General features: G+C 54.4%; 3 protein-coding genes across 4 annotated transcripts in view; all 3 read left to right on the forward strand.

The window, feature by feature from the left end:
* The window catches only part of BMP3 (bone morphogenetic protein 3), a 293,266-nt gene that overhangs the window by 4,874 nt on the left and 262,642 nt on the right, over positions 1-25,750 (forward strand). The window contains exon 3 of the mRNA XM_072861545.1: positions 9,429-9,532. The gene's annotated coding sequence lies outside the window, so the exon portion shown is untranslated. The remainder of the gene's footprint in view (positions 1-9,428; positions 9,533-25,750) is intronic.
* FGF5 (fibroblast growth factor 5) lies at positions 1,869-11,371 on the forward strand. Its single transcript, XM_072861548.1, has 3 exons — positions 1,869-2,448; positions 4,972-5,075; positions 9,429-11,371. Exons 1-3 carry the CDS (start codon positions 2,151-2,153, stop codon positions 9,771-9,773), a joined length of 747 nt encoding a protein of 248 aa, XP_072717649.1. The 5' UTR covers positions 1,869-2,150; the 3' UTR covers positions 9,774-11,371.
* CFAP299 (cilia and flagella associated protein 299) overlaps positions 15,391-25,750 on the forward strand; it is a 239,618-nt gene continuing 229,258 nt past the window's right edge. For both annotated transcript variants that reach the window (XM_072861546.1, XM_072861547.1), the window contains exons 1-2: positions 15,391-15,546; positions 17,446-17,570. In XM_072861546.1, the coding sequence (XP_072717647.1) occupies positions 15,454-15,546; positions 17,446-17,570 (218 nt within the window). In that variant the 5' untranslated portion in view covers positions 15,391-15,453. The remainder of the gene's footprint in view (positions 15,547-17,445; positions 17,571-25,750) is intronic.

Genomic DNA, 25,750 nt, shown 5'->3' on the forward strand with positions numbered 1-25,750 from the left:
ACAGCCTCACCCCATGGGAATTTGCGTTTTCAGGGATTTCTTCGCTGGAGGGTGAAAATTGGTCCAGAAGCGTGTGTGAGCAGAGGGTGCCTGGCAGCAGGGTGGCACCAGAAAAGCTGGTGGAAAATATGGAGATGGACACTAAGGTCAAAATTTTGGAGGCTGGGCTTGCTGGTGAACCTCTAAGCATGGCAGCTTTAGGTGGGCATCTTCCCCAAGGACTTGCATGGGCCTCCTTCCCGCTCCTGGGCTGCTGCTGCTGCGCCCAGTCAACCCCATGATGAAGACTTTAAATGTTTTTTACATTCGCCTTAACTTACAGTAGCAGAGATGGTTTATGGTCTCCTTGAGCTGGATGGAGAACAGAGATTTCCCAGGGGCTGATCCTCGGACAGCTGCAGCCTTTAAAGAAAGATGCAAAAGGGGAAATCCTCCTCAAGTGAGGTGGCTGTGCCTCTGTGTGTGCCTCAGCGGTGCTGACCTGTAAGGTCCAGTGCAAACATTATGGGACACATTCATAACCCCTGTAGGTCCTTGTCTTGCTTGTGGATCTGGATTGAGAGTCACTGTGTGCATGTAATGAAGTAAACAAGATGAGGTGGGTAAGTGGAAGTCAGATTTTTACCAGGCCAGCCACTACAGCTGGAAGACGTAAACAAGCTTTTGAGTGCCCTGACCCTCCTTTATATATGTGTATCTATATATAGGGCTGTCTATATATACACATTTATATATAAACATGTGTGTGCATATATCTCTGTGTATTTGTGTGTGTATATATATACATGCTGATGAATAGTTGGAAATGGCAGTAATGTTGTTGTGAGATCATTTCTGTTCACACCAGACCGTACCAGGTGTCAGTCAGGCTGGATATGGCCCCTTAAGTGTGTGTCCCTCCCTGCGCCCCCGACCTTCAGCTTCCTCTGAAGGCGAAGGTCACCCTCCGGCGTGCCACCCGCTCTGCCTCCTTCCTGCTGAACCTGATCCCTGGGCGTGCAGCCCGGCCGAGCCTGCTGGCCAGAGCCGACCCTGGTGAGGGCCGCAGGGCGTTTTCTGGGTAGGGTTTAGGAGGAAAACACAGATTTGCGAGAGCGTGTAGGTGCAGAGTTTGGGCTGCACGCTGGGCAGGGCGAGTTTGGTGGATGTTGGCTTTTGTAGAGGTGAGGTTTTCCTGATGGCTTCGGGAGACGTGGAGGGAGCCTCCAGCAGCCCCAGGAGCTGACAAAACCAGAATATGCTTGGTGCTGTGCTGGGGTGATGGATGGGCTGTCGCCACAGGCTCTCTTCCTGTGCGGCGGTGCTGCGTGGCAGTTGTCTTTGTAACTGGGAAGAAATACGGCCGCCAGCGCTGGCGGGGCACGGGGCGCGTGTCGGGGTTACCGCGCGGGGAGCGGGAGGCTGCGGGGCCCCCATCGCCCCTGCCCGGGACCCGCCGGGCATATCGTGCGGAGACGAGGGCCAGTGCTCGCCCGCGTGCCGCGGGATGCTGTCAGGGGACTGATGGTGGTGGCAGCTCCGGGAGCCCTCCCCTGACCCCCACGGGCTGCTCTAGGGGGCCGAGCACGGCAGGGCTACCCTGTGCAGGAGGGAAGGCGGCTTTCCCGCTCCGGGCGCTGCCTCCAGCCCCAAAGCGGCTCCCGTGCCCCTCGCCCGGGACGGAGGCCGCGCTGGCTGTGCAGCTGCCGGCTGTCATCCCCCCGCGCCCCCGGCCCGGGGGGCTGCAACCCAATCCCTTCCCCTTCCCAGGGGTTCCGCCGGCCCCACCGAGCCCCGGTGCCCGGCCGCGGGTGGAGCCGCTGACAAGGTATTTCTCGGCGGTAACCCGAGGCGCAGCCCCAGCGCCTCCGTCTCGGCGGAGCGGACAAGTTAATTCCCCAGATTTATGCGCCCCTCGAGCCCCAGCATCTGCTGCGGGGGGCGGCGCAGCCGGGGCGGTGCGGGGGGTGCTCGGCGCTGCCGGGCCGGGCACAGGTGCGGGGCCGCCGCCCGCTTATAAATACCCCGCTGGCGGCGGCGGGGAGGGGCCGCTCGGTCCCCCCCCCCCGCGCCCGGTGTCGCCCCCCCACCCCGTGCCCGGTCCCCCCCGCCGGGGCTCCGCGGCGGAGCGGGATGCGGCGCGGCGCCGCGCCCGCCCTCCCGCCGGCAGCATGAGCCCGCTTTCCCTCCTCTTCCTCCTCCTCCTCCTCCTCGCCCTGCCCGCCCGCGCCCGGCGGGAGCAGGTGCCCGGCGGGGCGCAGCCGGGGCCGGCGGGCCGCAACGCCCCCGCGCCTTCCTCCTCCTCCTCCTCTTCCTCCTCCTCGGCGGCGGCGGCGGGGCCGAGCCGCTTCCCGCGGAGCCGCCCGGGGCGGCGGCGGGGCCGGCTGTACTGCCGGGTGGGCATCGGCTTCCACCTCCAGCTGCACCCCGACGGCCGGGTGGACGGCGCCCACGACGCGAGCCCGCTCAGTGAGTGCCGGGGGGCGGCGGGGGGCGGCGGGGCGGCGGCATCCCCGTCCCTGGGGGTGCCTCCTCCGGGGCGACGGAGCCCCTTGTGCCGTGCCGCCTTCGGCTGGGCTGAGCTGCGGCCCGGGCGGCCTCGGGAGCGGCGAGGCTGGGGCGCTGCCCGCCCCGGGAGGCGGGGGCCGGGGGTGCCGGGGGTGCCGAGCCCTGCGGGCTCGGGCGGGACGCTGCCCCGGGGAGCAGGCCCCGCTCGCGGTGGGAAGTGCCGCCCCGCGGGGCTCGCCCGCCTCGGGGAAGGGAGGCCACGGGGGTGGACGCGGAGGTGCGAGGTTTGTGCTCCCGCCGCCGCGCCTCGCCAGGGTACCGGGGCGGGGGGCCGGATGCCGCAGCGGGCTCTCCCTCGCGCCCCTTCTCCATCCTTTCCCCTGTAACTTTTCCTTCCTTCTCTCTGCATTCTCATTCTTCCAGCACAGCGATAGCATATATTCAGTTTAAAAATAGGACTGAGGCTGACGTTCCCCTGAGAGAAAGCTGCGCTAACTCATGGCTTATCCTTCGGGTCGGAGTTGCCGTGATATCCTGTTAGAGGGAATGAAAAGGCAGGCGGGGATGAAAAATCACTTAAAGAGCCTGAGGGCTTGGGCCTGAGGTGACCCTGGCAGCACGCGTGGCTTCAGCTGTCAGGCGTGCTCACGGAGCAACGGCCACATCTGGCCTGGGCCGAATAATTCGGGCCCCGCTCTGTGCCGTGGCCCCGCAAAAGAGGGCAGCCGGCGGGCAGGGGTGCTGGGAGGCCAGAAACCCTGCTTGAGGTTTCGAGGACCGCTGCGGGTGCGTGGCCAGGAGGGGGTTAGGGGCTGCGAAGGGCGTGGACGGGAAAACGGGGCATCCGTGCCAGGGCTGTTTTGGGAGACGTGAGTTTGGAGGGGCTGCCTGCGCCGTGCCCCCCCAGACCCTGTCCCGCAGCGGCACGGCAGAGGGGCTCTCCCGCGTGAGACGTGCGCAGCCTTTGATGCCACAGTTGTCTCGCGGGGACTTGGATTATGTGAAGTTCCTTCCTCTCTAATCTGAGATCTTCTCCCCAGAAAGGCCACCCTGGCACCAGCTCCGCCCTTGGGAGCGGAGCCAGCCCCGGCCGGGACTATGTGCTGGTGGCAGGGGGGGGCTGTGCCGGGGTATTGCCCCAAGGAGCCGTGCCCCGTGAGGAAGAAGTCAGCTTTTGGCAGAGAAACCCCAGCTTTGTCCCCTGGGAAACTGGGCTTGACCCAGGGCACCCCAATAAGCGGGAGTACGTCTCCCAGCCAGCATGGCTACCCCCTCCCCCAAAGGCCGGCAGGTTTTGGGGTGCCCTCGAGGACAGGGAGCGTGCTAGAGAGGGTACGTGCCTTGTTGCAGTGGGGCTGCACAACCCCATGCCTTTAGGCAGTTGCTACCGCTGGGGCACGCAGGGTGAGGAGGGGCGGCCCACCAGTCCCCCAAAAGTGCCCCCCAGGCCCTCGGTGCTGCGACCCGGGCGCCTCCGGGAGCTGCACTTCCTCCTTAAAATAAACATGGGAAGTGGTGATCCGATCCCCTGGCCTCAGGGATTTAACGGCAGCTTCATGTTTGCTTTTGGCACGTTAATCCGCACGGCCCTTTGCTGGGCTTGGGCGAGATGCTCTCGTGGGCTCCGTCCTCAGGGGCCGGGGCCACCGAGTCCCAGCAGGGCCACCCCAGGACTGCAGCCGGGGGTAGCAATGCTTTTTTCCCAGGGTGGGAAGGGCATGTTGGGTATGTGGTCCTCACCCTGGCTTCCCCCGGCTGGCGAGGGTGTTGGAGGGACGCCTGACCCCTGCTGCCACCATTCCTCTGCCCAGGGGGGACGCCGCGCTGTGTGGGGAAGCAAAACGCGTTGCTGCTGTTGCTGAATGATGCTTGGAGGTTGAAGCTCTTCTGTAAGATGAATTATAGGTCACGCGTGCCTCGCCGGGGGCCAGAGCCCCATCCTGCTCAGAAAATACCCATTTGAGGGGAAACCGGCTTGTTTTCTCACTGGCTGGGCTGCGTAGCACCCCGCTCCCTGAGTCCTGCTGTGAGGAGGGGCCTAAGAAACCTTTATTGGTACTTTTAGCCCCAAATGGTGTGCGTGACACCTTTATTTCCAGAGTCCAGCGTGTACGGGAGGAGGACGGGCAAGGCTGATCTCAGCAGGCTGGCTGTAGGCACAAGGGACTTTTCCCACCCTTGAGAGGCATTTCCCCAGGGGTGAACTTGCTCTGTGACAGCCAAGTCAGAAATTGTCCTCTAAAATATAGCTTTAAAAAAAACAAAAAAACAAAAAAACCCCTGTAGCCATCCCAGAGTCGAGGCAGGTCCCTCTGCGAGGCGGAGGCACGGCGCACAAGCGCTGCGTGGAGCCAGGCAGCCCGGGAGCAGGGTTGTGTGGAAAGGAAGTGCAAACCTATGAGACTGATTTTTTTTTTTTTTTTTTTCTTTGTCACACTGATGTGAAAAGAACTGTGATTTATTTTGGGATTTCTGTCATCCTAGGTATTTTGGAAATATTTGCTGTGTCTCAGGGGATTGTAGGAATACGAGGAGTTTTCAGCAACAAATTTTTAGCGATGTCAAAAAAAGGAAAACTCCATGCAAGTGTAAGTAAACCCCCCGCTTATCAGTATGTATTGTTTATTAAAGCCCTTGTGACACCTTCACGTGCACGTGGCAGCGATGCTCCCGGGCAGGGCCCCAGTGTGCCGAGCCCCTTGGGCTGCCGGGAGGGCTCTGTGCTGGCTGGCGTTGGCAGCGCACAGACAGAGAGGGGACAGGTGGAGCCAAAACCCCCGACGCCCATATCCCTACTTACTGCATTTAACCAAGAAAAGTGCGCCTTTTTTTTTTTTTTTTTTTGCAGTTGGGTATTTGCATCAAAAGGACTTGTTCTTTGAGCATTGCCGGTTTATTTTTAGCAACTTCTGCAGCAGATCGCACAGACAGTTTTAGCCAAATGTCTCCTGGAGAGCGGCACGCGTGGTGCCGGCAGCCTGCCTGTGCCTGTGCACGCGCAGGGAAGGGGCTGCGGCCCCGGAGTTTTGGCCGGGTTCGCCCATGGGGGAGAGACGTCCCCCAGTGGGGCTGCACGCAGGGTGCCGGGCAGGTGAGGTCCAGCCCGCGCGGGAGCATTGCAGCTGGAGTGGAAAAATCGCAGTAACTCTTGTTTCTGCGGGCTGTTTTCCTGAAGGTTGGGTTTCCTGCAGGTCTAACTGTGCTTTTCCCAGGCTTTTTGCATCGAACGAATGCTGTAAGTTGATTTCACTTCTTTTCTTCAACTTCACGATGCCGCTTCCTCATTTTTTCATGTTAGTTCTGGGGGTCATTTAAACAAACAAAAGTAACTACTGTGCTTACATGAAAGTCATCGTCTTTCAAACGTGCGTATAAATGCAACACCCAAAGGAGGGCATTTTTAAGGCAGCGTCTTGGACGATCTGTCACCCAAGTTTGTTCCCAGGGAGCCTCTTCGGGGCCGATAGCCTGCAAGAGGGAAAAGCCAGTTGCCTGCCCTGCGGTTATGAGACAAACCTCACGGTCGCGAAGTGGGTGTTACTGATGCGCTCACGCTGCCCGAACCCGCAGACTGCTTTCAAGTGAGATTTATGAACTAGTCTCTTTTTCTCTTGAGTCTTACTGGAGTGTTGCTCCTGAAACCTAATGATGCTTAAAGGGTGAGCACGTGATTGCTTATTTTAGGAAACAAACTAGGAGCGGGAACAGTGTCTAGGGGAAAGGGGGAATGGCTGCGCAGAGGAAAACACGAGGGAAGGAGATGGGGCGGGAAATGGGCAGAGCAGGAGGAGAGCGGTGGGAAGGTAAAGGATGGAGGGGAGAGGGAAGCAGGCGGAGCGTGATCCCTGGACCCTCCAGAGCCTCCCCTCCCTCGCGGTGTACAATGGGCCCCTTATTTGAGCTGAAGCCTTGATTTATGCCATGGCGCAGGCAGAAATTAAATCAAACCTCGTTGGTGTACGGTTAATTGTCGGCACACAAAGGGCAGTGCTGGAGAGGGACCTCAATTAGGCAGGTCAGAGCAGGGGGTGAGGACACACGATGCCCCGCTAGGATGAAAGCCGCAAATTTGTAGAAACTTGACCCAAATGTCTAAAGATTGCTGGGCTAAATAACGCCGATAATGCAAACCCGGCATCTGTTGTTCTTTCCTGCCTTGGCAGGATAAAGTTATTTCATGGCCTAATGAGTTTTGAGCAGTACAAAGCGCGTCCTGCGCCCGTCACTCAGGGCAGCGCTTTGATATGGGAGTCACGCCGGTGACTTTGTGCTGAACCGCAGATAAAAGTCATTCCTGCAGGGATTCAGGCTCCTTCGAAACCGGCTCTCGGGGCCCAGCTTTATCCCAGCTCGGTGCTTTACAGCAGCCCTCCTTCTTTTTCTTTTTTTAATAGCAACTTAATTAAATTACCAAGCGGTTCATTTTTAGAGGCACCGGCTTCAGAAAATGACAGTAATCCCAGCAATTATCAGTTGCGCGCACAGATGGCTTTTTTCTCGTCGTTAAATCCTCGGTCCCCTGTTTGTACATCTTTAGCGTGGCACGGGCCAGAGGGGGTTTGGTGTCGGTCTCGGCAGGGGCGGGCACGAACCCCAGAGGAGGGATTTGCCCGCAGGGGGCTCAGGTAATTCTCTGTTCTCAGGAGTTGTTCTGAGTTGATGGAACGCTGCGGTCCTCACTGGGGCAAACCTCTGTTGAATTGGATCGTGACATTTAATTGACATCAGGATTGCTCCTCGTGATGGTCTCCGGAGCTGCTGCAGAGCAAATCCGATGGCCAGCCGGCGTGCCGTGGCTGCGCTGCCTGTCCTGTGCCGGGAGAAATGCCTGTTCCCCGCTGAAGCGGCGTGGCTGCGGAGCTGAGGGGCTGGGACGCGGGGCAGCCTGTCAGGGTGACGGCGCAGCAGCAGCTGATGCGCTTCCCGGGGCCGTTGGCCGTCTGGGGGCGAGGGCTCCCCTCCGCACGCGCTAGCTGCGGGTCTCCTCCTTCCCTGCGCCGCTGGCGGAAGCAGCCCACGGCATCCCTCCGTGTCCGGGGCTGGGGACCCCCGCGCTTCCCCAAATCCCACTTTGGAGGGGATGCTACTCTGGCTCTTAGGGAGCAGTTCCCCCAAAACCACGTTAAGCAGGAACTTGTCCTGTGATGCTCCAGACGGGGAGCCGGGGAGCCCTCTTCCTGCCACCTCCCTTTGCGGGGTGGCGTTGCCCCAAAAATGCTGGGCCAGATTGGGAACGCCGATTTGGCTTAGCCACGAGCAAAGCGGCAGCGAGCTGACCTGTCTGTACGGGGATACGTGCGAGCAGGGGCACGAGCACCTCCTATTCACAGCAGCGCTTGCAAAGCCCGCTGGAGCCGATTTCAGTATCGGCTCCTCAGCCGTGGCCAGCCTCGATGCCCCGGGGCAGCACAGCCAACATTGTCTCCTACACCAAGAAAGCCTGCTATTGCCATTGGCCCAAATCCCATGGGGAAAGGCAGGGCCTGTCTCAGGGTCCCAGCAGGGTCCCTTCTGTTTTGAGCGCCCTTTCAGGTGTGCATCAGTGCCTCGGTGACTCGCAAAACCTTCCTGTGCAGAGGCTGCTGCGGAGGTGTCTTGCCCCCGCCGCGTGTCCAGGCTTCAGAGAGCAACGAGGGGCCAGCAAAGCCTTGCCTCGGGAAGGTGAATACTTGTGCACGGGCAGTGCAGCACTGAGGATGTATAAAAGACAGGGAAAGCAAAAATGAGTCATCAAGGTGACGTTTCTTTCAAGCCAAGAGCAAAAGGAGTCTTCATTCAAAGTGCTATGAGGAAAAAAATGCATCGCGGGTTGGGGACTCTGTCACTTGTACTGTAGGACTCCACTCCTCTCGTTAAATTAGGAGTTTAGAAATGATCCCGGCCAGTCGGGCCTTCTGCGTGGTTATAAAGCACTGCTTGGGGGTTTTGTCTTGTTCTCCGCTGCTGGGGGTTTCGAAGCTAAAGAGCTCCACATCCCTTTCGCGTCAGTAGTTTTGAAGCGTTGCTTTGCAGTCAGGCTGCGGTGCCCCAGGCGTCACTGGAGGAGCTCTCAGGGCAGCGGGTACGTGCCCGTGGTCAGATTAAAGCGTGGCAAAGGGTTTCAGAAGGGTGGCTGGAGGCTGCAGCCAGGTGTCCCAGGGCCGTGGGTACGTAGCTGGGGCGTTATGGCTCTATTTTTGTATTTCTGCATGCCTTTTTTTTTTTCCCTCCCCCCTTGACAACAACAAGGAGCTGTTATGGGCAGCGTTCAGCCTGTCCCCTCGGGCGATGGGAAGCCTTTCCCTTCAGCTGTCTGTGAGCCAGTGTGGCCGCCCTGTTTATAAGAGGAGATGCTCTTGGGCTGCAAGTAATTTCTTCAGGTTATCAAGGGACAAAACGCCCCGAGTTCATTTAAGATGAAGAAGAAGGAAAAAAAAAATCCAATACAATCAAAGCCATGTTCAGTGAAGCAATGAAAATCTGCATGCAAATTGCCTTTCGAGATTATTAAGTGATGATTCAGTGCCCAAGCGAGGGGTGCGAGGGCGGGAACGGAGATGGAGCGGGGGCTCAACCCCAGGGTCCTCGGTGGGGCTGCGGCACGGGGGGTACGGAGCTGCGTCCTCCCTCCCGTCGGCAGGAAGGGCAGGAGGAGAGCTGGGGTGGGAAGGAAGGGTGCTGCTGGGGCGGGAGGGAAGGGTGCTGCTGGGGCAGACCAAGCCTGTTTTTTCCAAGGAAGTCCAAAACTGGGTGCCAAGCAGCTACTGAAAGTATCTGTGTTGGGGGTTTTCCAAATTGCTGGGTGCCCGGCGGCCTCGGAGTGGGAGTCCCAGGCGCTGTGTATTGCTGCTTGCCCCTTTGGAGCTGGTTTTGGGAGACTTAAACACCCAGTAAGTGTCGTGGGGCAGGGGACGGGTAAAACCAGCCCTTTGGTAACGGTGACTCCGACTCTGTCCCCGCAGGCCCGGTTCACGGCGGACTGCCAGTTTCGGGAGCGTTTCCAGGAGAACAGCTACAACACCTACGCCTCGGCCGTCCACCGCAGCCCGCGCTCGGGCCGACAGTGGTACGTGGCACTCAACAAGCGGGGCAAAGCCAAGCGGGGCTGCAGCCCCCGCGCCCGGCCCCAGCACGTCTCCACGCACTTCCTCCCCCGCTTTCGGCAGCCTCAGCCCCCCGAGCTCGCCTTCACCGTCACCGTCCCTGAAAAGAAGCCCCCCCCGCCACTGAAACCGAAGGTCGCCCCATCCCCGCCTCGGAAGAACTCCGGCCCCGTCAAGTACCGGCTAAAGTTTCGCTTCGGATAGCGTGCCGTGGTGGGGATGCCGGGGCAGGAGAGACCGGGTGACTGGGTAGCTTTTGGGGGTGACCCCATGGGAGACCTGCATCCCCTCTCCCTGGATGGATGCGGGGAGGCTCTGGGTAGTTGTGTCGGGCTTGGGGTCTTCTCTTCACCCCACAAAGCAGGCGGCATCCTCGGAGGCATGCGCTGGGACAACCTAACTTGGGCTTTCCAAAGAATATTCCTGTGGCAAACAGAAAACACTTGATGGACCTCGGGTTAATTTTCTGTTGTTGAAAGAAGCAGAAAGGTACCTCTATGGCGAACATATTTTCTTACCTTATTTTCACTAGTGACTCTTTTGACAATCATTTTCATACAAGAGATATGTTCAGAGCCAGCCGATTAAGTGCTTTTTTTTTCTTTTCGTTTTCTTTCATCTCCTTTTTGCTGCACTTTTTTCTTCCGACCATACCTCAGACACCGTATATCCAGGTCTGCTCTTCTCCTTCTCTTATAAACCAGCCCCTCCCTTCCACAACAAAACAACAAGACCAAGCCCAACAAATTCATTCACCTTATCTGTGGTGCAAAGGGAGTCTTAAAACTCTTCGTTGGCAATAATAGATATATATATATATATTTTGTTGTTGTTGTTGTTACGGGTTGCAGGCTTGGAGAGGGTGGCTGTTTGCAGCCCCGCTCCTGGTGGTCTCTCCCATTCTTGCCTGGACAGCTGGAGGAGCGAGTTTCCTCCCGTCCATCAAAGTATGGCTTCAATGTCTGTGTTTAAAATACCTCTGCCCCGGCCCCATGGCATTCCTGCTCGCACGGGGAGGGAGCCGTACCGAGACCCCTCCGGGGGGGGCTGGGGGAAGCCCCTCCGCGCCCCTGCTCCCCAGGGACGGGGATGCCTTTGGCCCCCGGGTGCCCACCGGTTTCTTCTGACAGTTTGCGCTGCTGATTTATTTTATCATTCACAATACAGTTACAGAGGGAGGGGAAAGGGTTTTATTTTATAGCGAGCGTGGCGATGTGGCAATAAACGCTGTTACAGCTACTTGTACCTTCAGAAGTGTTTTTTCCCACCCACATTGCCCTGTGACCCCGACTGTCGAACTGTTTCTCTGTTGTGGTGTTATCCATGGAGTAATTTTGCATATGGAGTTTTTAGTTGGCGTTTAGCTGTGTTGCGTATGTACAGAAAACAGTAGCATTGAACCTCACCGGTTAAGCCTTAATAGGAGCCTAGGTGGGCTCGTGTTAGCAAAACCCCTCCCGACCTGAGCCCTGCTAGTGTTGAGCAGCAATAATGAGGGCAGGCGGCACTGCTGAGCCTTTTCTCCAAATCTGATTATGGTACGAATGGCTACTGCCTTTGAAATCGTGGTTCTTCGCCCGTCGTCCTTCTGGGCAGCCCCTGGCCAGACTCATCCGCTCCACGCAGCAGCAAATGCTTTCACACGAGGGCGTGCGCTCCACGTGTGGGGATGGATGGGGACGCCGGAATAAAATATAATCGTGCTCCATTGTATAAGCTGGTTGTGTAATCTCTTGCCTGCCTGCTGTCTGTGCTTTTTTTCTTTCCTTCCCCCGAAGGAGAAAAATGAGTGTTGCTACATTAGCCGCTACGCATGTTTTTGTCAGAGGGTTTGGCCGGCATGGTCTTGGCAACAGGGTGGAGCGGAGCAAAACTGGTGCACGTGCTTCCTTTGTATGCCATGTTCCGCGTGCTACGCGCAGAGACAAACCTCCTGACGGCTCCTCTGGGGCAGCTGTTTGGGCCTGAGTCACAGCAGCGGAGCGCAAGCCACACACGGGCGCGTTGTGCACCGTGGCCGTTTCCAGCGAGACAGCCTGACCGCGAATTTACAAAATTCGAATAACGCTGCTTATCTGCTGTTCAGCAGCCAGGCACAATTAGGTGTAATTGATGCTCAGTGAAGCATGGGGCCACCTAAATGAACTAATAGAATGAAAACATTTGCAGGAGCCGTGTAGGAGGGTGCCAGCCTCAGCCCTGGGTGGGTGCCTGGAGCTCCCCGGGCAGGTAAGAGAGGAGCGAATGTGCAGGCCCCTTGCTGCCACTGCTTTCCCTCAGAGGGAAAAGGTATTTTTTTAATCTTATTTTAAGGAAAATTCTTGTCGATAACTAGCCCGTATGACAAAAAAATGCTTTCATCTCTGTGTTTCCGGGCAAAAACTGATCCCGAACGGAGCTGCACTGGCAGCATCCAGTGTTTGCCATAGCAACTACCGGGAAGCGCTGCTTGCTCTGTTGTGGTTGCCGGGAGCGCGGGGGACCACGGTTTGAGCACGTCACCCTTGGGACTCACCCGAGGAAGGAGGGGTGCTGCTGGTGGGTGGGTTCCCCTCCCAAGCCAGCCCTCCTGCAGGGGATGAGCACCGCCATCGCCTCGTGCTTGTGGGTCGGGCTGAACCGTGTTTCTCCTGACGCCCCTCGCTGTTCCCACCGAGGAGAAGAGCAGCTTTTATCATGTTTCAGAGCTGTTGGGTGAAATTTGGTTGAGGAAGCAGCCCGGGTGTCTCCTCCCTCCGGGGGCTGGGGAAACCTGCGCTCTCCTACCTGGGGTGGGTGAGGGCTGGGGCGGGCTGAGGGGGTGCAGGTGCTTTCCCTCCTCGCACCCCATTTCCAAAGGGGGGTGGGGGCTGCCGTGCTGCATGTCGAGGGCTGCTGCTGAAACACTGATGTTTTACTTGGGGTTTCTGGCAGCCAGGAGCAGCCGCGCAGCACGCAGCTGAGGGGTGCTAGCAGGCGCGGGAAGCTGCGGGGGGAGGCTGGTGCTTTAATATTAAATGCAGTTGTGCTATTGCAAGGAAGAGGTCTGTGCCACGGCAGACAGCAGCCCGCTAGCAACCTCAGCAGAGAGCCTAATGCAAATTAATCTAAGTGGTATGGACTGACAAACCCTTCCTGTTCCTTTCTGGCCACTCTTCTGCAAGGAAATTAAATAGGTTTGTTTAGCAGGAGGAGACTGAAGGCATTTAAAAATGGGTAAATATCTCTGTTAAATTTAAAAATAGCCTGTGGACAACTTGAGAGACTTCTAAGGAATAAAGGTAACTTTTTCAGTGTGTTACGTTTCTTGCGTTTCAAAAATGGTTTTGGTGTTAGCTTACTTGTACTTACAGCTGTTGATTGCATTTAAACCTTTCTGGCTACTGCTTTTGCAAAGGGAGCGGAGGCTGTGTTGCACTGGCCAACTGCTCCCCGAGCAGGACAAGAAGCCCAAAACCTGCAGCAGAAGCCCAGAGCCTCCTGCGGTCCTGCTCCCAAGGCAAAGGGAGCCTCTGCTGCCCTTCAGCAGGTGGGGATTTACTGGGAGAAAGGACGTGAAACCAAAACGCTTCTCTTCCTCTTTCCTGCTTGTTGGCAGCACTTAGCCTTCCGTGCTGGTGGGAGTATTGCTCCTGCGGAATCAACGGGAGCAAAAGTATGCTCGGCATTGTGACTTGAGGGAGGGAAAATTGCTGTGACAGTCCAGGGAAAGAAGAAATGCTCCGGCTCTGGCTTTGCAGCTCCGACTCTGACATGAACTATCCTGTCAGCCGCTCCTGTTTCATCCGAGTGGATTTATCGTCTTGGCTTCAACAGCAACAGCACTAATTGCTGGAGTCTTAAACAGATTTTTGTACTTATTTTACATAAAAGCTCTTCATATTGCCTTTAAATCTCGTTGCACACAGAGGAAAAAACTTCTGGGAAAATGAAGGGCGGAGGGCCTTTCCTACCCTTCTTTTTGGGGTGCTGAAGGCAGCGGAGCACGCTAGGGAAGGGGTTCTGCATTTTGGGACCGTGGCGAGGCCTGGCTGCTGGAAGCAAGCAGGGAGGGGGGTTGTGCATCAGCTGGCCGGGTGGCCTTTGGTGAGGGACCAGCGGCCTCTCAGGCAATTGTAATCACAGAGCAGGCTGAGAGCAGGGCTGGTACGAGCCCGGTGGTGGGTGGCATCCAGGGAGCCAGGATGTACGAAGATGACACGGATGCATGAAGTTAACCGTCCTAGGACACCAGCACGATGCCTCCGAGCCCTTTGTCAGCAAGGCTAAAAATGGCGCGATTGCACAAGTACCTAAATACTGATACCGAAAATTCACCCTTTTTTCCTCTCCCATTTGCTTTCTGAGTCATCTTTTCCTGCAGGCTTTGCAGATATAAAAAGTCTCATATGTTAATTAGGCAAAGTACCACATGGGGAGAGACGTGGTGCCTCTGGAAGCTCAGCTCAAAGCACACGTTAGCAAGTGCTGGAACAAACCTGAAGTCTCCCAGGAGCACCTGGCTCCCTTTTTGCTCTGCAAAGCTGGTGTTTGACCCCAGCCGGCTCACTGAGCCACGAGCTCCCCGGGGCAGGCTGGGCTGGGGGCTGCCACGGGCTGCGCTGTTGGCGTGTTCCCTCCCAAGGGAGTAACTCCAAACTCAATTTATCACCTGATGGGGAAAATGTTGGCTTAAACCCCACATATTTGGAGACGTTGGGGGTTGGCATGGTCTGTCGTTGCTTGGTTTGTGGGTTTTTTCTTTCTCTTTTACCATCTCTGGCTTACCAGTGTGGTGCTGGGGAGAAAAAGCTGGAAAGGAAACAAACGAAAGGGATTCCCAAATTCCTTTCCAAACAACCCCCGCCTTCAAAGGAGGCAAAAATCCACGTGGAGCTGAGAAAGGGGCTGCAGGGAACTCGGTGCAGCCCACTGACCTGCCGGCCATGCCCCAACTCTGTGTTGTTGGGTGCATTTGTTAAAATTCTGAAATGAAAAGAACCCCCACATTCCCCCTCTTCCCATCACATCTTGTTTTGAACCTCCACAGACATCCCTGCAGAGGTGCATCATTTTCCAACTCCCCCGAAATATTCGCTTAGGTCCTACGCTCCCAGCGGGCAGCACGTTGCAGCTCAGGGCCTTGCAGCGGAGCCCCCCGACGTGGGCGCAGGAGCCGTCGGGCAGCGGGCTGCAGATGCGCCTTGCTGTCCCTGGCCTTCCCCCAGAGCCCCGTTACGGCTTCATTTGCGCTTCTCCTAAGCGGGATGGCCAAAAAAACCTGCACTGGAGCAGCGGCCAAAAATTAGGCAACCACGTGTCCTACGCCACCGGCGAATGAGGCACGGCGTGCTGGCCCTTCGTGCTGGCCCTCCCTTTCCAGCGGAGGCTGCAGGTGCTTGCATTAACGGGGGGGTGAGAAAAGGGGTGCAGGGCAAGTCGTTTTTCCCACTTGGGTTTGCTTTTGCAGGCGCTGACACGGCCCTCCCGGCCCTTCGGCCCCACGCGGCGGCGCCGCCGGGGCTGGCGAGCAGCCACGGCGCCCGCAAGCCCAACAGCGCGGTGCGCGGGCTGCACCGCTCGGCCGCGCAGCCCCCCAGAGCGGCCGGGGAACCCCAGAAGCAACGAGCCGCCCCGCACCCCTCCCGCTCCCGGGGGCACGGGGCTGCCGCGCACCGCCCCGACCCTCCGGGGTGTCGTGGGGGTGGGGGTGGGGGTGCCCCGTGCCCCCCCACCCCCGCAACGCCGCGGCGCGCGGCCCCTGCAGCCCCGGCGCGCGCCGCCGGCCCCGCCGCCGCGCGCCCTCCGCGCCCTGGGGCTCCGCGCGCGCGCGCGCTGATTGGGCGGGACGGGGCGGCACGTGCCGCCGCAGCCATTGCGCCATCGCTCGCGCCGCCGCCCCGCCGTTGCCACAGACGCGGGCGGGATGGCGGCGGCCGCCCCCCCGCCGCTGCCGTTCCGCACCTACGAGGAGTACCTGGAGGCGCAGGTGACGGCGCGGGACCTGCGCTACCTGGAGGTCAGTGGGAGGCGGGACGGCGTCCCGGGGCTCCCCGCCCGGCCCCGGCCTCCCTCGGTGAGGGCAGGCGGCGTAGGCCGCGCCGCCCCGGCGCGCCCGCGGTGGGGAAGCCCCCGCGGTGGGGAAGCCCCCGCTGTGGGCCTCGGGCCTGTGCTCGGGGGGTGCCAGCCCCGGTGGGAGCGGTCTGAGTGGCCGCGTTGGCGGGTCAGTACTTGACTCCCGAGGGGAGCCGGGCACGTTGTTAGCGTGTGAAGCTTTTGGTGTCCTCTCGGTGCAAGGGTCTCCTTAGGGAAACCCACGTCCTCGGGGAATAAACCGTCCCGCTTCTCCCCGTGCAGGCTTTGCCCACGGGAGCGAGGTGGCGCAGGCCTTGCGTGCAGACAAGCTCCCCAGGCTGGGCCGAAGGCAGTCAGCAGCGGGGTGGCTGTGAAACAGGGGAGGGGGCGTGCCAGTGGTGTTTGTCTTGGCCGGCCTGAGAAGTGCAGCGGGGCTAGCCGAAACAGGGGTCTGCTGGCAAGCAAGCTTCAAAGCGCAGGTCTGGACCAGAAAGCCTTTCATGTGAGCAGCTGTTTGTTTCGTAGTGTTTCTGCTGTTGATATCCGCCCAGAGAAACAAAATGCGGCAACAAACACCCCGTCTGTCTGGAGGTATGAGGTGAGGTGAAGACAGGGGGGCTGGCTTTGATGTGCAAAGGCAGCTTCAAGCTAGTGCTGGCCTGGTTCTTAACCAAAACTGGGAAGAAGATCTTGTCCAGTGCTTACGAGGCTGAATCATTCCAAGGGATGTGTCTGGTCGAACGAGTCACATCACAGTGGTATTCAAAGGGTGGTGACTGCTGAAATTTTGACCTCTGAAAATGAAAGTGCATATGGCTTGGGGGAAAACACTTTGGGGAAAGTCGCACGAGGTTTTCTGTCTCAGATTTAGAAGGCGGGTGGTATTGCTTACAGGTTGGCTCTCAGGAAGCAGCCGCCTATCCCCTTTGGGCTCGAAGAAGTCAGGATCGAGTCTGGCAGCCTGGGAAGAGCTGGCTGGGGCAGAAGCGGGAGCGGGTATTTCCTGGGGTGCTTTGCCTGTCCGGGCTTATCAGGTATCCCGGCTTCGGCTGGAGGAAATAGCTCACCCCCGGCTCTGCTGCCTCCTGCTGCAGCGCTCAACTCGTCAGTGCAACTCTCCTGCGGGGATGTTAGTTTAAACTCGGGCATCGGTTTCCAGGTGGAGGTACGAAAAGGGGAGCGCGGGCCCTTTCCTGGGGCCTGGATGCGCTGCGGGCAGAGGCAGGTGGGCAAGAAGCTGCAGGGCTTCAGCTGCTGAGCTTTGTTCGCCGCGGCCCGGCCCGGTGTGTCTGGGGGTGCCGGAGGCTGTGCTACCGTCACCGGCCCGGGTCCCGAGCCCCCCTGGGGGGTGGCGCTCGCAGCTCCTCCGTCACGGCCGGGCTCCTCAGCCCTCTGGGACTCGAGCAGGGCAGAGCCCGCGGGGGGTCTGCCGCCGGCCGGATGAGCAGCTCCCGGCCGCGGAGCACAGCTGACGGCAGGGAGGTGTGGCGCAGACTGCCTCCCCTTGCCTCCGTTACCTCCTCCGGCCGCTCAGCCCCGGCGGGTCCCGCTGGCGCCGCCCTGCCTGTGTGCCCCCGCAGCCGGGAGCACCGGCGCTGGTCGCGGCGTGCGGCCGCGGCCGGCAGCGGGGCTGCGTCTCGGCGGGCCGCGGGAGCGCGGCCGGGCCGGGGCCCGCCCCGCCGGAGCAGCCGCGGGGGCGCCGCGCTCGCCCGCCGCGCCGCCAGGTGGCGCCCTCCGCCCGCGCCGGCGGCGGCTGCCGGTGCCCGGGAGCGGCGGGGCCGGGGGCGCGTCCCTGCTGTCCCGGCGCTAACCGGGCTCCCTGCCCGTCTTTTCCTCCCCGCAGAGCGAGGCGGTGGGGCGGCAGCTGGTGGAGCTGGGCGTCTGCGGCTCCGGCGACGTGCTGCGGCGGCAGGAGTTCGAGGCCCGGGCGGCGGCCGCCGCGGGGCCGGCGGCGGCGACCCCCCAGAAGTAAGTGCCTGCCTGCCCGGGGCGCTCCGGGCCCGCGGGCGCACCTCGCTAGGCACCTGCCCTGCAACTTTCCGGAACGGGGACCGTGTCCGCACCACGACCTTGCAGCCTCCGCCGATTTCCTTCCCCCGGTCCAGCAGGCCCTGTAACACCAGCTACCTGTCCCCAGAAGCTGCGTCCTGGCTGTCGGGGCTGCTTCATGCCTTGGGGGGCGTGGATGCGTGCGCTTCGTTCTTGTCACCCGTTCTCTAGGCTCAAATACCCGTGTAAGAGAACTGAGGTAACGATGTTTGTTAGGCGGTAGGTGTGTTTGACACCCCTAAACACTGCTACTTGGTTACACAATAATGCACTTGAATACCTGGATTATCCTTTCAACGTTTTAGCCAAGAGATGTGTGTTTTCTAACACTTCAGACTACAGAACATACTGATGGAAAAGGGGTGGCATACGAGAAGGGAAAATATCCTTTCTTTGCTGATCAGTTGTTAGGTAGGCTTTGAGGACCGAGTTTATCGAGTGATATAGTCTAGAGTTCCTTTCCTGTCAACAGCAATGGGTAAGCTCGTCTTGGTTCCTTGCAAGTGTTTCCCTGGGTCAGGGAGACTGGGATTGTTGTGGGAGTGCTCCCTTTACATAGGGTAGCTGAAGCAAATCACGCAAAAATCTATGAGAACTAGAACTTGGGAAGAGATTTAAATGTCTCAGACTGGATGAGGGTCTCTTCGGATGCTGTTACAAGGTGTCTGCTCTTTTATGTGGACTATTTTACTTTCATTTCCAGAAGCCTTTGAGGGGAGAGCTGATTTATGCTCCAGAAGTCTCTGACAAAGGGATTTCAAGCAGCACATATGGAATTTTTTTTAGGCTTGTATTTTGTTTTGACTTTTGCTGTCTCATAGTTGTTACAGCATATACAGTTACAGCATGCACTTTCCACGAAAACTCACGTTACCCTGAGAATTCAGGGTGTTGCAATAAAGCTTTATCATATCTTGTGGCTGGTTCCCCCTACCTGTTTATTTTTGCAACTTCTGCACTCTAACCCGCCGGCAAATGTTAAAACTTTTAACTGTCCACTTTTCTGGTTTCTTCTTTTCTTTGCCTCTTGAGAAAAATAAATGAACAACCCCTGTAAATAGTGACCTTTTTTTGGGTGCCTTGTTACAAGAAGCTGAGTAACATTATTACAATACTTATTTTGTCAACATGGTTGTTGAATAGTAGAGCCACTGAGCAGTCTTATTCTCCTGTGGTGCTTTTCGTGCTATAGTGAAATTATAATTCAATAATTAACAGCATGCATCGAATGCCTTTTGCAGCATTTGTGGGCCGAGAACCCGTGTGCTGTGTAGTTCAGCTGTTGGCATACTTCACGTACAATCTTGTGTCAAACTTCTATTCCGGGCATAAGGTGACTTTTTTTTAATTTAAAGAATTAACTGCTCATGTCACTATATGGAGAAATGAATTTTGCAAAATGAAAGGCCTGACTATTTGAATAAAGACAAAAAGGATTGATTTTTTTTTCATACATGTTTAGACTTGTAACCTTCTGTGGCTCCTGCCCAGGCATACTCTGCAGCCAGATGAAGCTGATGGTGACAGTGCTGATGGCATCACGAGAGTAAGAACTGAACTCAAATGGCTGACCGTTTGGTCTTGTAATGTTCTTGTAAAGTATGTTTCTAAACCACTGATCATTATTAATTACTCCTCTAGTGATTCCGTGTGCGGAGCTGAGTGAAAATGAACGAAAGCCAGAGCTCTCAGTTGTGCAGTTGTCTCTCTCCTTGATGTCTTGAGTGGGTATTCTGTCCTACTGCCCTTTTTTGTTTGGTTATTCTTCGTTTAGCTTCCCATTAGTTAGTAGGTGGAGATGCTAGGGCTGACGGACAGGGTTAAGTGGCCTATTTTAACCGCATTTGGTTGAGCAGGTTATCCAAACATCTGTGTCAGGAGTTGCTACTGTCAGGGCTTCTGAATTCTCTGCTTGTAAAAATATATCTGTGGCTTTCTCGGAGCAGAAAAAAAATTTCCCCGAGTTGGACTTGGCTGCACAGGTCTCAGAAACTGCCACTGTTCATTTTGACTGCCCAAATTATTTTTGCATATGAGAGCAAACTCCTTAGGCAGGTGCCTTCAGGATTTCTGCTTTGATGCTCTTCTCCTTCCCCCACCTACTGCCATGACACAAAAGACTTGACAGGGCTATTTCCCATCCGCAATCATCTCCTTCATCAAAGAAAAAGCATCTGAGTCTTTTAAGTCAAAGCTGGGATATACGGCTTGGGACGTTCATACAGTGAGGGGTTATTTGGATCAAAACACAGACGAGTTAGCTGCTAAGTGACTTTTTGTGTTCTCTTGGGGGGGGGGGAAACAAACTTGTGTTTAATGGTTTTGGAAATATCTGCAAGTGGCTGATATTCATAGCAATGAGGTTCCCACAGCCAGAGTGATTCCCACGTGCCTTACTGATTTAAACACACTGAGCCCTAAGGAATTGTGTACGCCATTGGCATTGCATAACAACAGCTTAGGGCTCAAGTTGCTAAGAAGTAATAAAATAAGCCAGCAGCCATAATATATATTGCCTCTGCTGCATTTTGGCTCCATGGTGTGCCACTGGCTGTTATGCATAGCTGCTGTGTTTGCTGTAGGCTTCCATATTTCCCATTTTATTTTTAGAGTTCGTCTGTCAGCGGTCAGAAACGCTTAATTTACACAGGCTGTATTGGTTGGCAACCTTTTTACTGCCACGCCTTCTCCTGCTGCAACTGTATCATAGAAGAATCACAGAAACCTGTAATTTATTGGAAACGTAAAGCCTTACGCAAAGATTAGTAACTGGGAAGTGTCCTCTTAGCCGCAACAAAATAATTCCAAGCGTAGTTCCTGTGGAGTAGCAGCAAATCAGCAAGACAGAATTCTGTAGATGATTTAGAGCAGTAGTAAAGATGAGCACAAAGAAGGTGGTCATTCTTAGGATGCTTCGCTGTTTTTGTTGTTGTTGCTTAAATGTAATGGTCAGGGTTTGCTCAAGAAGTAAGTTGTCTCCTTCATGTGTAGGAAGGCTTGTCTTGACTAATATTTGAAACATTAGCTTCAGAGGAGCTATGTATTATGCCATATTGCAAAGCTGCTTCTGAGCAGAAGGGCCAATATTTTCCTTCAAATGTCCAGAATGGTAGTGTGGTTTACCTCTGAATCCTCACCTCTGCCTTCTGAATGCCTCTTGCGTAGTTAAATAGCATTATCAGCTAAGGCGTGTACTTGGTAGGATTGGTAGGACTTTGTTTACAAACGGTAAAAATAAGTTGAGTACATGTTGCAGAAAAAGAATTTGGGTGGGCTGGAGGCAGTGCATTTATTTCCGTTTTTGGACTCTTTGTGAAGCGGTCTCATACTTTTCTGGTCTTAGCGTCACATCTGAAGTCAAGTGAAAATTGATAGGGGAAAGTAAATAGAGGTAAGACTAGTTCCTTAAAATACTTTGTGCTTTTCCACAAAAAAGGGGCACCATCAGAGAGTTGGCTTTAGGCTTTTTTTGGTAAGAACAAAGAAACAGGATAAAAAAACCCAGTGAGCCGGAGACTTTGAGAGGCAGATAGAAGCAGACCATGCCATCTGTTCTTTGCGACAAGGGTTTATGTGTGTTTCTTTGGGATCTGAAATGAAGGGCCTTGATCCCACGGTTGTGTTTTATTTTCCTTAACAGAGGCAAATTGGAAATAAATAATTATTTTTTTGGTATTAGGTCATCTCTAAATGAGTGCAAGATTGTTTATGCTTTCTGTTGTCCAGGGTGACAGAGGTGGAAAAATCTCACGTTCCTCAAAAGCGTCCTGTAACTTGCATAGCATTGATGTTTAAGAAGAGCCCTGTTTTTTCAGCTGAGCATGCACAGAATAAATAAAATTCTGATTGACATGAGGACAGGAAACAACTTACTGTCAGTTGTCTCAACTGAAAATACAGTATTGCTTTATGATGATTTAAGCTTCTCTTCTGATTGAACAGTCTGAGGCCGCAGCAGTTCGTAACTGCTTTTGTCTTTCGAAGCCTGGATCCGGGCTGCGTGGACTTCCTGACATCTATATGGCAACTATACCCGAGTTTTACTGTGGGATTATTGTGGCCTCTGCTTACCAAGGAACTACAGTGCTGTGACGTGGATTGGAAGTGACCTCTGAATGGCACATGAGTGATTGCTACCCACAAGATTTAGTACTAAGCAACACCAATAAAACTGTAAATCACTTCCATTTCAACTCCTACTCTACCGATGTCCACGTTGAACCAGTGTCTTTGGTACTGCCACAGTCATTGGCATGGTTTCTGTAGCTATGAGTTGTCTCTGCCCCCTGTGCAGGGAATTGCTGAAGCCTGCAGTCACAGGAGCAGTGGCTGAAATGGGGAGGATGTTTAGGGTAGGGATCCTGCATCTCTCTCTGCTTCAGGGTTTTGGTGCCTTACCTGATATAACCAGGAGAGGCCTCCCTCTACTTAAGATTCACAGCCCTTGAGCTTTCATCTGAGTGTTTAGTGGTATGAGTAGACTATGATAAGGGAAAAAAAACCCAAACAAAAAAACTGGAACGGTCCTTGTTAAGACTTTCCTCTGGAGGAAAGGCTGCTACTTCTGTTCAGAGTATCGGGGCTGTGTCGCCCACGCAGGTGTTGGAAATGCTGCGTACCTACCTCTGTGCAGGGATACGTACAGCTATGTCCCAGGAAATAATAATGTCCAGCTACAAGCTGCTCTGGAATGGAGTGCTGGATCTTTGCCCTTTGAAATGGGTCCAGTGGGCCCATTTCATGTATAAAATACTCGTCTGTTTGTTTGGTTTTGCCTAGGAGGAGTATGAGGGTGACTAGTTAGCCCATCAGGCAGGATGTCTGCCTGAGAAGGAACCCAGGACACCCTCCCCAGCATCGCTCCCAGGGCTGCTTTTCTGTGGCTTAATACACCAGTGCTGGCCTTAGGAGCTGGGACAGGAACCCAGAAATACTTCTTCTGTGCAAATGTGGGTAGGAGCGGAACAGCAGAAGCTGGGCTTTGCTCCTGGGCAGTAGAAAACCTGGATTAAAGTTTCATCAGCCAGAGGAGGGAATGAAACCCTTCTCTGGGTGCAGGCCATCCTAGGAGCTTGTGTTAAGCCATTGGACAGATGTTACCATCTTTTCTTTTGTCTTTTGCATAACGTGATTCGGGAGTTGCCTTACAGATTGCCCTTTTACCAGAGAAAGCAGAAAATGAAGCAGAAGGGGGAGCTCATTTCATTTCTGCACTCTAGGCTTGAGACGGTTGCAGAGCAGTTTGCTTTCAAATGTTCCGTGAGTGTCCTACCGAACACAGTTAAACCGGTCTGTCTTTGGCACCTGATCCTTTTGTGCTACTCCTCCTCTGATCCTTCACTCAGGAGGTGTGGGCTCAGAAACACCTCTGTCTACTGGACGTGTTTTTATGCGAACAAATGTTTCTCTTAGAAAAGCAATCAGGTCTAATTAAAATGTATTCCCTGTACAAACCATATGGAAAACAAGTATTTTGGTATGTGGGTCAATAGCAGGTCTTTGGCTGTCCTCTCTTACTTTAACATATTCTTAAGCAGGCCACTAAAACTAAACATTGGAAGTGACGGAGGGAATGTTGCTTTTCTTTTTTTAAATATTGCTTTGGATTTCGGTATTGCAAGTGATCCCACTGAAATATAATGGAAAGAATTAAACTTCAGGACTCTGCACTTAATGGTAGCTTAATTCTTTTAGTGTATTTCAGTGATTGGAGATGCAGGAAATGCCAAATCCCAAAGCAATTATACTTCTATAATGTTAAGTGCAACATCTTTAAAACAAAATCATTGGTTAGGGGTTTTCACATGTGTGTGCATACGGTCTAAAGGCTTTTCTTGTGTGCAGAAAGAAAAAAAGAAATCTGCTGAAAGCAGGCCTTCATTCGGTATCTAGGATTTGAATTAGCAGTTTGATTCTTCCTTCAAATCTTCTCTCTTGTTCTTGTGCTAGAGCGGCTCTGTACGCAGTGCAGGCCTCATGGACTCTGCTGTGACTGCGGGGAAGACTGTCGGCAGTTAAATGATAACCTGTGGATGGAAATAGCTTTGAGAGTACTTTCTCTGTGTGAATCAAGTTGTGGCTGAGTATGACATGGATACTCCTTCAGAGGGAGAATGTGGGAAGGGATGAGTCTCTCTGTTCTTGAAGGAGTGGAGGAAGTTACCTTCTCTTAATACACCTAAGGATCGTGGAGGAAAGTGGCATGATTTTAGTCCCTGCCTTTCCCGTTTTAGCTCATAAATTAATTTCAACTTTGGCAGAGACTATACCTTCACTGAGTAGAGAAGGGAGAAAGGTACAGTCTGTACTAGCAAGTGCATCAGACTGCTTTGCGGGAAGGACGTGCAGAGTGTGTGATGCTTTCAGTTTGCTGGGTGGGCCAGTGTCTTACAGCCAAGGATGGATGGAGGGATAGCTGTTTTAAACACTTGTGGCTTTTTAGGTAGCGTTAAAAATATGGAGTGAACCTACTCATTCCTAGGCTGAAATGCTGAAAGGCGCTGAAGGCAGCTGGGGGCCCCTTTCCAGTGAATTAACCAGCTAACTTCCTCTGAGGCTTTGAAGAGCCAGGTCCCTGCAGATGCAGTAGAGCCACTCCTGGTTTTGTGCCCCACCAAATCGCCCCCAGAGCTATTACTAAGCTCCAATAGAATTTTTTTCTGTGATGTTATGGAAAAAGTATGGTTAATTATATTTCGTATCAACGTGCCTCTGCGCTCTTAGCACTTGCTGGGACTAGAGGCCAAACAGCTTGAGTCATGTGGCTGACAGTGTGCTTTTTGGCTCGACCAGAGTGAGTAAGAATTGGAGAATGTGCAAGAAAATCCACGGCGGGAATATCTTAGGGCTTTTCTTTTCTTCCCCCTTTTTATAAGCCCGTAATGTATAGATAACATTTAGATTGATATCAGTGTTGGAAAGCTGCTCTGAGCTGAATTTTTTGAAGCTTGCACATGTCTCAGTAATTCAAGATTGTGTAAACAGAGCAAACTGGAACAGCCTTAACAATGTTTCATGGTGGCCCTTCTGGCCCAGCAAAATAGCGTTTTTGGACATCTTCCTGTTCTCTCTGTGTTTTTCTCCTCCTTCTCCACACCCTCCCTTGGAGTCTTTTAAACCAGCACCTTAGTGGGAAGGGGAGGATGACCCATTCTTGACCCTAAACCTCATAGCAGGATTGAGACCAGGTTTTCCCCCCTCTCTGAATTTTTATTGCTTGTTCTACTGTTAAAATAGCAGCATGTTTTTCTCAACAATTCAGTGTAAAGTGGCGCTTTCTCTGACTAATGAAGGAGGGAGACAAATGCAACTCCCACTCTTGTTGGAAGACTGACTCTTTGACAGTCGTTTGCTGATGATCTGGTAGTTCTTTCTGCTTCTGTCATGGTTCGAAACTCGTCAGATCCAGCCGTAGAAAGGAGTGGGCTTGAGAATTGCTTCTTAACCACAAAGCGATGTTTTGTAGAAAATGCTAGGAGATTAATTAGTTGGTTAAGTTTTAGAATTGTAGTAGTTGGTAGCGTCAGCGCTAGGTGCTGATAATCCTGGACTCTTTCCCTTCTGATACTTGAAAATTTTCTGCATTTCCTGGTATATCTTGCCACCTACGTCTGTCTCTCGGTTAGCACGCTCTTAGCAACTCTGTGTCTCTTTAGGAAAGCAAAACCTCTTTCACCGACCTCCTGTCTTCACTTTTGTGCAAATAGCAACTCCAAATCTGTAAATGGTCATGTAACCGTAATGCCACTTTTCTTTTCTTGTATGTTCTGGTAAGGAAACAAGTAATTGCTGACACTTTATTGACTGTCCTTATTTTGGTTTAAGTAACCCCAAGTTGAGTGGGATAGGGCAGGCATCTGTGAGCTTCTTAGGGCTTCCACAGACATAAGTAGACACTTAAATTAGCTCCAGTCATTCTTTCTGGGCTTTCTCCAAATGTGTGATGGCTACATACTCAAATGAAAAAGACATAGAAGGCAGTCTGAGACTGTAGAGATCAGTGTAGTGACCAGTTTCTTTCTGCTTCCCCTTGTGTATCTAACACCATAGGAAATCAGTGTGCCAAATGGTGTCTTCAGTGTCAGCCTCTTGAACAGATA

Source organism: Ciconia boyciana, chromosome 5, assembly GCF_034638445.1.
Source record: "Ciconia boyciana chromosome 5, ASM3463844v1, whole genome shotgun sequence".
Classification (NCBI taxonomy): Eukaryota; Metazoa; Chordata; class Aves; order Ciconiiformes; family Ciconiidae; genus Ciconia; species Ciconia boyciana.

What these genes read in the sequence shown, in the direction of transcription:
- FGF5 (XM_072861548.1), top strand. Translation starts at nt 2,151, where the DNA reads ATGAGCCCGCTTTCCCTCCTCTTCCTCCTCCTCCTCCTCCTCGCCCTG. An exon ending in CCACGACGCGAGCCCGCTCA is followed by an intron (nt 2,449 to 4,971) that starts GTGAGTGCCGGG and finishes CTGTCATCCTAG; the next exon opens with GTATTTTGGAAATATTTGCT. An exon ending in AAGGAAAACTCCATGCAAGT is followed by an intron (nt 5,076 to 9,428) that starts GTAAGTAAACCC and finishes CTGTCCCCGCAG; the next exon opens with GCCCGGTTCACGGCGGACTG.